Consider the following 14,482-nt stretch of genomic DNA (forward strand, 5'->3'; position numbering starts at 1 on the left):
TACTACCAAATCCAAACACACTATCCAGTATCCAAACTTGTCTTCGGCCAAGAGACCCATCCTACATAGTACCGAACTGCCTGTGACGATGCCTCCAAATCGATCAAAAAGTGAGAATTCTAGTCCGGAATTGTTTCTCAGTCAGCATAATAAGGTATCTGAAAACAGTGACTCAAGTTATGAACCGTCAACTTCAAAAGAACCGCACTTATTGACACAATGTGATTTAAACGATTTAGTACGTGATTTATTCAAATATTCAAGAAAATCATAAGTATCTATTAGATATTAGGAAATAATTTTGTAAGTGTGGCTGAATTTTGTACTTTTTACGAAAATATATGTTTTGATGTCACAAAAAAAAAACATGATGTGTACATTTTTTTTCATTGATATATTATTATTTGGTGGCCTTAGTATATTCAAAATTTGATATAAATTTTCATGTGACAAAAAAAAATTAAAAATTTGTTGACCAGTGTATTTCAAAGACAAATGAACCGATCATCATGCAATTTTTTTCGGCCTGTACTGTAGATGTAAAACTTCCAAAATTTGCGGTAGAATTCACCATTTTTTGTAAACGCCTTTTTGATTTTTTTTTTGTTAATTGTAGGTCAATGTACGGAGAGTATCTTATAGTTTAACGAGGATTTTTTAGTGCTAGATTTTATCCACGTAGAATGCCGGAATCACTGCAGCAATGGAGGAACTTTTTTAGCGCCGTCACTATTTATGTATTTAAAAGTATCAACTGCAGATAAACTGCTTATTTTTTACTTATCTTTATGAAATGTAAAGAGACTCCTGGGAACTTAATTTGAAAAGTTTCCAGAACTAATTATTCTTTGAAAATACTTTGTTTTTTCATGGTTATTAATTATATTAAATATTGCAGACTTCGATGACTTTTTTCTCGTAATGGTATTTTAAATACTTCCTTTCAATCACTTGAAGATTGCTTACTCATCTTAACGGGGAAAATTGTGGACCGTATATCCATCGCCTACTTAAATCAGGGTATTTAATATTTAATTACAAATGCCATATTAAATAAAACAGCAAATTCATACCATACGATTATTAATTTTTTTCTGCATACGACTTTTACTTTTATTTGTATTTGAACTAAAATATACATACATACGTTAAGTACTCAACAGTTTTAATTATTAGTACATTTTGTGTATACTGAGATAAGTAACAAGATTTATGGTATCACCCTAGCTTTGTGTTTGAATTACAATTAGGCTTAAATTATAATAGTAATTTAATTACTCAACGATTTTTATAAATCACTCTGGTGATTTAACCTTAAACAGAATCTTAATTAAATTAGTAATCCACATTTGGTATTATTTGTAACTATTGTATTACGAAACACTTTTTTATTAAACTAAGAAACTCGTAAATGGTACATTGCGTTTCATAGCCATGACCCCCTCTTGATCAGAATTGATGTAAATAAACTTTCAATTTTCCATGAAGTATTGCGGGGCTCCAAAATTGTCTCGTTGAGGAAATTAAACATATAATTTCGTAAGGTAATTTGGTAAGATAGCCGTTGCATTTGATTACATAATGTATTATGAGAATTGTGGGACATTTCAGTCGGTCAAGCCAAGGATACCTGATAAAATAGCCACTCTTCCATAAAAGAAGGCACAAATGCCTTAGAAGTAGTAAAGTTTACTTTTGGTCTAAGCAATCGCAATTGATCTTCAAATAACTCCAAGGATTCCGTACAAGCTGTGCCATTGCCATGTGTTAAATATTTTCCATTTGGTTTTAATATTTTGAAAGAGTGTTCGAGGATTGTTCGTATAAAATCCCAAATTTCGCCAACAGGAGCACCAGATATTGGAATATCAGTAAGATCACCAAAAACATAATCAAATTTTCGATTTTCGTTTATGAATTTCTTCATGTACTCCACACAATCACCAACAACAATTTCATAATTATCACCTTTGCGCTTTTCAAGTACATCACCACAAATCGTATTTAAATATTTGTTACATGCTTGCATCACCAATTCATCAATTTCAAGCATCACGACGAATTTGGGTTTCTCCTTCAGTAATTCATAAAGTAATGCACCATCTCCACCGCCTAATATACAAATCTCTTTCCCTTCATAATTTTCGATACCACGTCCCATAAGAGTTTCGGTGTAAATTAAGTCCGATTCGGCAATATCTAAATAAGGTCATAATTAAATAAGTTTAAATTTAAAACATAGTCATAGTTATTCTATTTATAAGGAATTTGCATTTAATTTACTCACTTTGTAATTCATCCAAAATCAACATGTTTCCCAAAGTCTTTGAATGCAATATTTGGATTTTTTGAAAGGGCGAACGCTCCTCAAACACCAAAGCATCAATGTCATATTCGATGATTCGTTCGTCTAAAATTCAGAACAATATGTTATTGGCTAAATAATTGCCTAATTTTAATACTTATGGCATTTACATCATAGACCGAGAGTAAAGAAAACAACTAAAAACAAGGATAATACAAACATGTCAAATAACAATAATACCGTATAAAAATTACTTATAACTTTAACCAGAGCTGAACATTAAGTATTACGATTAATTTTGACTATTTGCTATTGCTATTACTCTAACTGTAACTCTGAAAGTTTTCAGTAATACAATTATTCCCTGAGATTCAAATTACTCATGAAAAATGCGATTAAAATGACAGTAGTTGGATTAAAATTACTTAACTCCTTTGCTGGTTATCAATAAAATGTTGTTTTCAATTAAAATATAATTTTTGTGGGGGTAAATTATTGGCAACAAAATTGCGATAATTCGTTATTAGTTATAGAGTTTGAATTCGCAACAAATCAAGTGTCAATTTTTATACTTTCACGACTTAAGCGCTAAACAGTATAATACAATAGTATTGTTCACCTAAAAGTAATTCAGAATAAGTAGGGTTATGTATGCATAAATGATCAGGATGACGAGACGAGTTGAATTCCGAATAACTCTCTATACATGTGTCCATCCGTACAACCGGTAACTTTAGTAAAAAGAAGATAAATCGACGCTGCTCATTTATACTACTTAGGCCAAAAAATAATAAGACTTTGTTCATAATTTTAAAATTCTTAATTTATTATTCAAAATCTATGCCGTCCATCTCTAAGTAATCCTCCTTGGCCCCAATACGCCATTGCCAACGTTTTTTTCAATCCTCGAAACAGTTGTTAAAGTCAATTTCTGGAATAGCCTTCAAGGCGCGCAGCGATTCACGTTCAATTGATTCAAAACAGTTTCCTCGGAGCAGTCCTTTGAGTTTTCTGAATAGCCAGAAGGCCAGAAATCACTCGAAGCTAAGTCTGGCGAATACGGTGTTTGCGGCACGATATTGGTTGAAAATTTGGCGATAAATCCACGAAAACTCAATGCAGTATGCGGCTGTGCATTATAGTGGTGCAAAAATTAAGAGTTGTCTGATCATGATTCCGGTCCGTTTTTACGCATAGCTTAGCGCAAAAAAACTGTCAATATAACCCTGATTTTTTACCACCTTTACCTCGATATTCGGCCGATTGATCGTCTGCTTCCAGGTCGTAAACATACATCCAAGACTCACCGTTAGTAATAATACGTTTCATGGCATCTTGATACACGGAAAGCATTGTTTCACAGACGATAACGCGACGCTATTCTTCAAAAAAATTTAGTGATTTTGGAATCAGTCGTGCTTTCACTTTTCTTAGACCCAAATGATCTTTCAAAATGATTTTCCCTGACTCTTCCGATATTCCAACGAGAGCAGTAAGATCTTTGACTGCTAATCGTCGGTTTTCAAGCACCTGTTTCTTTGTTTTATTGATATGTTGATCATCAGCTGATGTTGATGGCCATTCTGGATGTGGTTTGTCGTCATTTGTTCTCGACCCTTTTTGAATAATTTGCACCAATCAAAAACACTTGCTCGCGACAAACAATTATCATCGAAGACCTTTTCCAACATTTTGAACATTTCAGCACTGGAAATTTGATCCCACGCCAAAATTAATGGAACTTCTTTGTTGAATAATTTCACTCATCGTAAAAATCGCCGAATTCATTATATGTATGTATTTAAGAAAGACAAGCGTAATTTTTAAAAGAATTAATGGCCACATCAATTCACCAGGTGTTCTTGCACAACCAGGTGAGAAAAAACGGAGATTGGAGTATTTAATGAAAATAAGAGTCTAATGTGATTCAGAGGTTGAAGGAGTGATGTGGAGGTAGTGGCTGTTGCTGCAACGGTACTCGCAGTGGGGTTTATCGGCAATTTTTGATCTTAACCGGTGCCTTTGTACCCATGCGGAATCACCGCACTCTTCTCGAATAATGAATGAAGAAAGAAAAATGGGTAACTTGTTTGATTAATCTTCTAGAAAATTTAAATGTCTGCGTTGTGCGTTTTATAGAAAGCATAGACAACAATGCGCTACGAAGCGCGTAGATTACTGTCAGTAAGTGTTGTACCTAACTGAGGTGAAATTTGAACGGAAACTTGCTTGTTGGACTCAACGCCAGTACGGATCGGAAGGATGTCGATTAATTCTGACCCGACCCCAGATAAACAAATAAAGATAGATAATAACGGACGACACTTATTACTTTTTATTTGAGGTGTGACAACAGACAGGTATTCCAATTACCCTTAAGTTAACAAAACTATAAAGCTCTGTACAACACATGGTGAGAGTATAAAAATGCAATAAATGTATACCCCAACAAGACCCGGGTGCAGCAATGCAAGCCAGTTGCGCAAGTACTCAACATATTTCCATAATGTATTTATATTTCGTTACTCGTATGTACAAACAATTTTTTGTTGGCAATTAATAGTTGAAAATGAATGAGAACTATTTTTTAGATTAAAAGCTACAGTATTTTTTGTTGGGTCAGGACTGTATTTAAAGTTTAATATTTTCATACCTATTTTATTATTTCAATTTTAATAATGTATGTATAATACTTAATAGATGTTTTCGCTCTGCTGTAAAATATTTTTGAAATGAGCACAGCTACTTTCATTTTGATGAATTTGAATTAAAGTAACAACAATCAAAGTTTTTTCATTAGAGTGCCCGCAGAATGGGAAATTGCGCTCGGCTAGGCTTTAAACGTCCAATCTGCGGGCATCCTTAGCTTCAATGAATGTAATTGATGAAAGCCGTTGACAACTTTCAACCGCTTTCAACAACATAGCCACTGATAGTGCTGTGTCGATCTCTTTGTCGTGCCGATGCTGCGCTAGCTAATTTTAATGCGTCCAAAAACACTTACATATTGATTAAGATTACATATAAACACGTGAATTACTTTACGTGGTTAATTAATCGGAAATACTTATTCACATATAAATAAAGTTATAAATTACAAAATTTTAATGAAAACATTACCTGATGATGGAAAATACCTAGCGACATCTCCACGTTTCAAAGTGGGCAATACTTGGCCAGAATGAACTTTCAATTTCTTGGCTAGGATATTTTCAAGGCGTTTGGATGACTGTTAAATTTTGCGTTCGGATAGTATCGAAGAGGAAGAAGTTGTGGTGGTGGTGGTGGTGGTGATGATGGTAATTGTGGTTGATGGTGGGTGGCGTTTTTATGAGTTGATGTCGAAAGAGATTCATATATGAAAATAAAAGAAAATAGTTTTGCTTTAAATAAAATTATAAATTATTATTCAATTATAACTAATGGTCAATGAATATAATGATAGATACGTATAAGGTTCAATAAGTATGTATATATGTATGCGTCTGCATACTACCCCGATAACAGTCAGTTCGTGCGATTAAGCACTTTTTAACAATTATCCTTAAATCTAGTATTTTATTTGGATATAAAGTTTATTTTTTCTTAAAACTTGGATTTCTAATTTACTGTATACATATATCGATATCTTAACAGCCTCTTTCAATATTGACTTAAAATTTAAAACTACTCTGCCTAACTCTATCTCCAATCGATATTAGCTGTTTCTTCCTTTTGGTCATAAATAAATATGATCGTAAGAACATATTAGTATTATCTCTGGAAGTTTTTAAATGAAGAAATAATACTTATACCATCCTTATTAATTCAAAACTTTTAGGATTTTCCTTTTCAGTTGACGAGAAGTACTATGGGTTATCAAATCTAATATTTTTTCGGCCGGTGAAAGTGTTCGAAAATACGAAAATGTCATATGTACATTAAAAATATGCAAAACACCTATCATTTATTCGCTGTTTGATTTGAGCTCGTCTGCACATAAATTTAAAAACTCTGCTTGTTGAAATGTCAGAGCAATATTTTCATTTGGTAAAACTGTCGTTTTGCGGCATTATTTCCAAAGTTCAATGAAAACAATCATATACAATATGCTCATCTAACCCTAAGAAAAAAATTTGAAGTGAAGATACAAAGTAGAATGACTACATGATTTGTGTACGGAAATTTTTATTTGATAATTAATAATGACGAAATATTTCTTTCTTAATGAAATTTTCTTTTGATGATAAAAATCAGATCTAGTATAGATTAATACATTTGTGCTTTTATGTTTAATCTTAAGCTGACCTGAACTAGTCATGTATATGTCAATGTATCCACCACGTTTTATCGGCGGTAAATACTTGGAACGATCGGAATGCAATTTTTGACGTAAAACTAGTTCCATTGTGCGCATTGTCTGCAATTGTAAAGTTTACACAATACAATATATAAATACATTATACATATAAGATAATCATAAAATGATGACAAAAATACCTGTAAAATAATTATAATAATAATAATAATAATTCCATTTAACGGTATGTTAGGTGAGTAGCTTTCATTACATTTTTCAATATGTGAAAACAAAAAATGAAAATATGTTGCATTTGTTTTCAAACCGTTAAGCACATTTACAAAGGTCGAAATTTATTTATTTGCAACCATTTTATAACAGACACAAAAATATATTTACACTCTTGCAACCTGTTTAAACAGAGTATAATAGTTTTGTTCACCTAACGATTATACCTATCACCTAAAACTAAGCGTGATAGATTATATAAATGATCAGGATGACGAGAAAAGTAGAAATCTGTGTGACTGTCTGTCTGTCCGTCCTTGCAAGCGGCAATTTGAGTAATAATTGAGATAATGAGACTTGGTATGCGGGTTCCTTAGTACTAAAAAAATTACGAGTTCGTAGATGGGCATAATCGGACCACTGCCACGATCACAGATCGCCATTAACCGAAAACCTATAAAGTGCCATAAATAAGCACTAAATTAACATATAAAACTCTTATTTGGCACAGGGGATTGCAGTAGCAAGGGGTACCAGCACGTAAAAATTTTTGAAAAAGTGGGCGGGGCCAATAATAAGTTTAATGTACATTTCTCTTAACCCACTTAAGCTACAGCAACTAAATTTGCCAGCGCAACTATTATAAAAACTTCTAACCGACCGATTTCGAGTAAATTTAGTACGTGACATTCTTCTGACATACTACAGCTACGCCAACTTATCATATAACACAATTTTAAGTTCTATCTGATTCTTTCCTTTCGAGTGTACAAATCGGGAAGCTACTAATATAACGGGCGAACACGAATAATGCCTTTAAAATACGCCACCTTATGACTAAAAATTGTCCAAAACCATCAAAAACTGTTCCAGTCCTATAGTTGCCTTTTTACCGAATTTATTGGTCAATGTGTCAGATTTGTAATTGAAATTCACAGAGAACACTTTCCTGATAGTAGTATGCCTTGGTGCTACAAATGTGTTGAATCCGGTCAATACTTCCCTAAGCCCCATATACTTAATATAAAGATTTTCGAACTTCCAGGTGACTTTATACCGCATATATCGGACAATACGTTAAGTTACTCAATGATAATGAGAGAGCATATTTTACTCGTAACAGTGTGTCTTTGTGCCTCAAATGAATAAAATTGGGTAAAAACTTGACCTAGCCTCGTATAACTAATATCATGATTTTCGAACATCCGGCTGACTTTATTCCATATGATTATTATTTGTATTTGAGACACTTTATGAAACCCAGAGAACAATTTTTAGTATGTAGCATGTTAATAGTTTTTGATATTGGCAAAAATATATAAAGTCGGGTCGATACTTAATGTAAAGTTTTGCCAGTATTTGTAGGAATTTTCCGGTCTTTGATCTTTGCAAGTTGCAAGAGTATAAAAAGTTCGGTTATACTCAAACTTAGGCCTTCCTTACTTATTTTCTTGTGTTTCTAAAACGTAAGACTTAAAATCAATTATAATAATTTATAGAAAACCAAAAAAAATGGTTACAGCAACGGTTCTAACACGAAAAAAATTATCGAATCGAAGACAGCTAATATACTCAACTTAATACTCATATTAAATAAGTAAGCGTGCCACGCTTACTATACAATCTTTTAATTAAACCTTACTGTATATTCGTCATATGGAAAATAACATTTTCGCCGTTATTTTTTGACGTTGACGACGGTTTTAGTAGCTTTTACAGTGAAACTTTTTTGGGCGTTCGTTATATAAATCAAAGTTTGAACGTGTTGTTTGTCTAACATATTTCTGGTTTTTGCTTTTACCACGCTTTCTTACACCTTTCCGGTTCTTCCAACATATTTGCATTTATTGTCTAAAATTCAACTACTTTTATTAAAAAATACGATTTGAGATAAAGTGGACCTCCCATATATTTTAGATTCATTGATTAAGTAGACTGATTGTTTTATAGTTTCTTTAAAATAATGTTAAGACTATGTAGGTATATCTTAAATTAAAATTAAAACAAGCTGGGATATATAGTATGAATAACATTATTGGCTAAAAGAAAGCAATGGGCAAAAAAATATTTGCTTACTAGGCATCGAATCCCGAAATTGCATCCTAAACACTCTAAATGCGGTAATTTCCAGATACACTCTACCTCTACACTCTACTCAGTTGCTTTAAGTAGATTTTTCTGTACCCGAATACTTGTTTTAAAATATAAATGAGAAAAGAGAGATACTCAACAGATGACACTTAAACCAAAACAGTTAATTTGTATTTATATTTCAAATGATTTAATATATGTACATACATATATTGATCATTTTCAATTTTAATACGAATATACAGTGTGCGACAAAACTAAAGCACGGAATTTACCTTGTCGGTATTTAACTGAATAAAATCACAAGGTAGGCATTAAATGATCTCGTCATCCTGATGATAATGAAAAGTTGAAATCCAGTGGACTGTCTGTGTGAGATTGGTATGTGGATACCTTAGTACAAACAAAATTTCGAGTTCTTAGATGTGCTTAATCGGGCCACTACCACGCCTACAGATCGCCATTAATCGAAAACATATAAAGGGACATAAGTAAGCACAAAATTAAGATATAAAGCTGTAATTTGGTACAGAGAATCGGAATAGCAAGGGGCATCTGTGAGTAAAATGTTTTGAAAAAGTGGGCGTTAACCGCTCTCTAACAAGTTTGATGTATGTACATATCTTCTAAACCACGGAGGATAATCCCGCTCAACGATAATCCCCATACAACGGTACTGTGAAAAACTACTAAAAGCGCCGTAAATTAATAACTAAGCAGAGACATTAAATTTTACCACCGAGATGGTTTTAGAGAGCTTTATGGGAGCTTTAATTTTTGAAAATTACGAGTTTGTTTACGTACTTACTCAGTTTTTTCTTACTTATTCTAGTTATACATACATACATATAATACAATTATAATTTTTGGTTTTTTAAATGTTTATACACATATACATATAAGACAGCAATTAAAATTATCTTATGAAGCAGTTAATCTGCGTTCAGGATTCGATGCTGTTCTGTGCAATATATTATTATTCAATCATGGTTATGAATACTTATATGAACATGTACATGTGGTTAGAATAGGCATGAATATATCTACATATGTATATGATGTATGCATATGAATATCAATTGTATTTATAATAAATTGGCAGAGTTGCCGTTTAGTGAAACCCCTTTAATAATGAGGCTTTCCTAAATATATGAATAAATGCTAATATTTAAGAAACATCATTCTTATAATTCTTGAATATGAGCACAATCACTCACTTTCAAATTGTTCCCAACAGACATGTGCATCAAACATGTATTTACTATTTGTATATAACCATTTGTCAGTTAAGTTCTGGTTAACCTTACCGAAAGAAGTAGTCTAGGCTAGGTTAATCAGAACTAAACTGACGAATTAATGCTCACAAGAAATTGGGAATATAGACCTACATATGTTAATAATTTAAAACATAGGCATATTGTCACAAAACGGCAACTCTGAGAATTCTTATTTTTCGGCTTAATCCACTATTAAAGGTTAATATATGAAATTTTATTTACATCGAAAGTCATCAGTGGTTCTTTTCCATCTTCTAAGTAATACTCAATATTCAAAGTTACAAGCCCTTGTTGAAAAATGCGTAAGGTAATCATTGTCTCCTTATTTTCTGTGAACACACAGAAAAATCCATCCTCCATGGTCATTTGATATGCAAGTTCGACTTGTGGAAATATGTTTTCTACTTCACCTCGGACTACTTTAGCAATTTCTTGTCGTTGTTTCGTATCAGTGGTCCTTTCTGAATCCACAGAAAAATCGAAAAGAATAGTTTGAGCAGTCATCTTTATGAAAATATTAGTACTTATTTTACTATTTTATTAATAAATTCACTCTAAAATTAGACTACACTTATTGGCAAAAAATTTCAGAGAATCTGAGGTATCTGTCAAAACGAACAGCATTATTGATTTTGTTTTGATTAACTAAAACTTTCCTACACATAGCGACACCTTGCGGGTTTCCAACGAGTTTTAAGGCTAATTCACACACAACATTGGCCTCACTTTGCTTCAGACTTTTGCTTTGACAAATAAATTAGTCTTTCTCAAAAGCAAATTTATAATATTACAAGTGTTTCCTGAATTTTATTTTCGAACGTAACAAATGTCAATAAAGAGATTGTACTTACCTTTGAACCTCTCTGTTTTTAAGTTATACTAAACAATAAAAATATTCTCTTACACTTTTTGTAATTGTAAGTAATTGGTATATTTTAGTGAATAAACTACGTTGAAGTTTGTTACAATAACTTATTTAAGGCACATAAGCGTTACGAATCAAAGCTTTAAAAGCAAACGCAGAAAATCAAATAGATATACTTAAGTTTCGTTAAAAAATGTGATATACAATTTCTTTAATAATAATTCGAAAAAAAATATTTTGAGCATTCGCATATATTCGATATAGTTTTATATGATCTTTACAACATTATAAAGTTAAAAAAAAAATTTGAAATATACATCCAATTGTTTGTTTCTTTCATATGTACGTATATGTTTGTACTCGTAAAACCAAAACTAATGTAAGATTTTTTTAAGATTAGGCTTATTGTTGGCGACGTTTTTTGTTAATTAATGTTGATTACATTGTTGCAAATATTCATTATAATTTCGTTATTAATAAAAGAGTTTTCATCCTACAAAATCTTATAAATACCACTTGGGATATTTCACATTTTAGAATAAAGTGAATTTTAGTTTACCGCCGATAACGTCCGAGATAAGCTTTGCAATTTGGACAGGTGTGGTGTACATCCATACAATCATCTATACAACATGGTATAAGGCAACAACCAAGCCAGCAACTGAATTTAAACAAAACACTAAATATTTAATTCTGAGAATTGTAAAACATTTTTACATACCCTAATAGAGCTATTATAAATCCTGACAAGTAGGCGATCATGCCAGGTTCCGTTCGCGTAGTAGTTTCGATTTCGACATGACAAGAAGGACATATCATATGTGTAGCGGTTCGAGCGATAGGCACAACCGTGGTTACAATTGCATTGTTGGATGATGGAACAGTAGGTGCGGCGATTGGGGTAAATGGTCCAACCGGTTTAACCCCACCAACAGCTTCCTGATAAGATGGTGGCGCCGATGGCGGAGGAACGTAAGTATATTGCGGAGGCGTTGTTCCATTTGCTTTGCTCATTTTATTGAGATTTATTAGTTAGCTTCTAATATAAAATACAGAATACGTTTGATTTTAATATGTATAAGTATGTACATATATATATTTAAGAAATATGTTATTTGCTTAAGCAAATCGTATCTCCCATGAATTAAAGAAAATGTGAAAAATTTTTCATATGCATTTTATATCCAATCAGGCATCCAAATGTATTTTTTTTTTTAAAAACACACATTCAAATATGTTTCTTTAATAAATAGTAAATCGATGTTATAGCCTTAAGTTTTTTAATTAAAATATTAAAAATATTGTATTACATCGAATTAGCACAAGGAATAAATTATATGTATACAGTTTGTCAATTATTTATTTGCAAAATAAAAAAAGTATATAAATTCAGTTTTAAGCTCATATTTCGCAAAAATTTATACTTTTTTTCGTTACTTCATTAATTCAAATATTAAAAAAATAATAATGCTCAAAAGTTTAATCATGTAAAACGCAAAAGTAAAAAAAAACCATAAAAATTCGAAGAAATACAAATGATGTACTGTTAATTAATTGTTTGCAAAACGGGACGAACGACGGAACATAGACTGGATACAAATTTGCATATCAGTACACAGAATCGATTTGTGTTTTGGATCGTTATCCTGGTACAGCTAGTACTTTAATTTATTCTGGATTTATCATTCATCCTGCCCCTGACAACTCAATTTTTAGAATATCGAGTTATGCCTGTTTAGTCAATCCATCAGTGAAAATCCACGGCTTTCCTACCCATTTCGATAAAATACAGCCCCTCACTATTACAGAAAACTTTCCAATATTTACTGTGATCATGATGTTCTGCTGTTGCAGAACTGTGTTTGGCTTTCTCCAAATTTTATCAGGTCCATATTGATAATATAAAAAAATGTTTGTCTCACCACAAAAAGTAACGTCATTCCAGTACTTAGCAGCCTGTTAAAATTGCCAATAGCAAAGACAAGTCGCTTCTCAATATTAACTGCAGACAGCAGGAAAAGCAGAAAATCATTTTTGAAACAAAAACGGCTTCATGATTGAGCGCCAGAAAAATGGGATTCTTGAATAATTTTAGTAGTATAGATTATTTTAGTATTAAAAAATGGGCATTGATTCGTACATTGTACATATTATCATTAAATTAATTGCACCCCAATTATAGGACGCTACGTGGAAAACAGTTACCGATATAATGCTCCGGATTCTATATAAATAGTCCTCTTTAGAGAGTGGAAATCGAGCAGTACAACTCCCATCAATTTTTTTTATTGGCAATATTGCTAATGATAAGTTTATCGAAGTAACAATTATTATCTGTGGAAACGATTTGCTGTTGAATTTTTAGACAAATTAAATTTTGGCTTGTGTGTTTATGTAAATATTACGTTTGCACGTTAAAATGATTAAGTAGGATTGTTAATGACATTTCAACGAATGCATATCACTCAAACGTGTCAGCTTTCATAGAATTAATTATTGAAATTAAATTATTATTTTCTGTAATACGTTATATGTACACATGCACATAAGTATATTGTATGTGCGTATCGAAACCATACATATCAAAAAGCTCATCAACACACCTATGAAGAGGATGTATTCAAGTTTACACTGGCGAATGTTGGTGGTTTTTATGAGATATTCCTTTTCTGGAGTAAAATGTGCATAAAGAGAACGTATTATACGAAATATGATGGCGTTCCAACGAAAGGTCTTTTTATTAATGACGTCATTGTTAAATACACTTCATTTTATCACACAATGTGTAAATTCCTATATGTGTACATTCCAATATGAGTAGTAGCATAAAATCGTTAACGATGTTTATATGTATATATTTTAATCTTTTACACATTTTTCAATTCCATATACTGAACTCAATGAATATATTATTTAAAAAATATGACCAAAAGGGCTCACCACAATGTAATATTTCTCAACAACCAAAAATTACGATAGATACGAAAGTTTTACAAAAGACAACTGAACATGAAAGTTGAATCCACAAATGTGGATCTCAGGTATTTATATTTTGGCATTAACCCATTAATGTATGTATCTATTGACATGATAAATACTTAACGTGCTGGACTGTCTCATCATTTGCTATAATTTTTATACCCTGTATTACTATCATGATTCATTATACTTGTGTTACTTCGGAGCGTGCTTCCTCTTACTAAAAATTTTAACTTTTTTTTAATAATTTCTGGTTTAAATTTTGTATGCTTTACAATCTATTCGTATTCAGTTATCACTCAAAAAACCTATTCTTATTGGTTGAAATTTTAAACGGCTGATATTGACATTATGAACTACAATCGTTGGGATAAATTGTTGTTTTTGAGCTATCGACACAACAATATTATTTGAATCATAATAAAATTAAATTTTTTGCATTTTTTATGTAGAGGTAT

General features: G+C 31.7%; 2 protein-coding genes across 5 annotated transcripts; both read right to left on the reverse strand.

Annotated features, from left to right (window-relative positions):
• Positions 1 to 1,313: 1,313 nt before the first annotated feature.
• On the reverse strand, positions 1,314 to 10,798 carry LOC120776922 (spermine synthase). Of its 2 annotated transcripts, none has more exons than XM_040107992.1 (4): positions 10,403 to 10,798; positions 6,593 to 6,704; positions 2,288 to 2,410; positions 1,314 to 2,199 (listed from the first exon to the last, which is right to left on the reverse strand). In XM_040107992.1, exons 1-4 carry the CDS (start codon positions 10,682 to 10,684, stop codon positions 1,616 to 1,618), a joined length of 1,101 nt encoding a protein of 366 aa, XP_039963926.1. In that variant the 5' UTR covers positions 10,685 to 10,798; the 3' UTR covers positions 1,314 to 1,615. The 2 variants fall into 2 exon arrangements, with proteins under 2 accessions (XP_039963926.1, XP_039963927.1); XM_040107993.1 differs by lacking the exon at positions 6,593 to 6,704 and adding an exon at positions 5,426 to 5,534 and having other exon boundaries at positions 10,403 to 10,796.
• Positions 10,799 to 11,278: 480 nt separating this feature from the next.
• Positions 11,279 to 14,091, reverse strand: LOC120778065 (LITAF domain-containing protein). 3 transcript variants are annotated; one of them, XM_040109748.1, is made up of 3 exons: positions 13,986 to 14,091; positions 11,767 to 12,084; positions 11,279 to 11,706 (listed from the first exon to the last, which is right to left on the reverse strand). In XM_040109748.1, exons 2-3 carry the CDS (start codon positions 12,057 to 12,059, stop codon positions 11,601 to 11,603), a joined length of 399 nt encoding a protein of 132 aa, XP_039965682.1. In that variant the 5' UTR covers positions 12,060 to 12,084; positions 13,986 to 14,091; the 3' UTR covers positions 11,279 to 11,600. The 3 variants fall into 3 exon arrangements, with proteins under 3 accessions (XP_039965682.1, XP_039965684.1, XP_039965683.1); XM_040109750.1 differs by having other exon boundaries at positions 11,767 to 12,081; positions 13,986 to 14,057; XM_040109749.1 differs by lacking the exon at positions 13,986 to 14,091 and adding an exon at positions 13,649 to 13,944.
• Positions 14,092 to 14,482: the final 391 nt, after the last annotated feature.

The sequence above is a fragment of the Bactrocera tryoni genome, chromosome 5 (genome assembly GCF_016617805.1).
Source record: "Bactrocera tryoni isolate S06 chromosome 5, CSIRO_BtryS06_freeze2, whole genome shotgun sequence".
NCBI classification, from domain to species: domain Eukaryota; kingdom Metazoa; phylum Arthropoda; class Insecta; order Diptera; family Tephritidae; genus Bactrocera; species Bactrocera tryoni.

Excerpts from the sequence above, each read along its gene's own strand:
- LOC120776922 (XM_040107992.1), bottom strand. The coding sequence starts at position 10,684 with ATGACTGCTCAAACTATTCTTTTCGATTTTTCTGTGGATTCAGAAAGG. Across the intron at positions 2,411-6,592 it reads CATATACATGACTAGTTCAG|ACGAACGAATCATCGAATAT; the intron begins GTCAGCTTAAGA and ends TCTGAATTTTAG. Across the intron at positions 2,200-2,287 it reads GATTTTGGATGAATTACAAA|ATATTGCCGAATCGGACTTA; the intron begins GTGAGTAAATTA and ends GACCTTATTTAG.
- LOC120778065 (XM_040109748.1), bottom strand. The coding sequence starts at position 12,059 with ATGAGCAAAGCAAATGGAACAACGCCTCCGCAATATACTTACGTTCCT. Across the intron at positions 11,707-11,766 it reads TTTATAATAGCTCTATTAGG|TTGCTGGCTTGGTTGTTGCC; the intron begins GTATGTAAAAAT and ends GTTTAAATTCAG.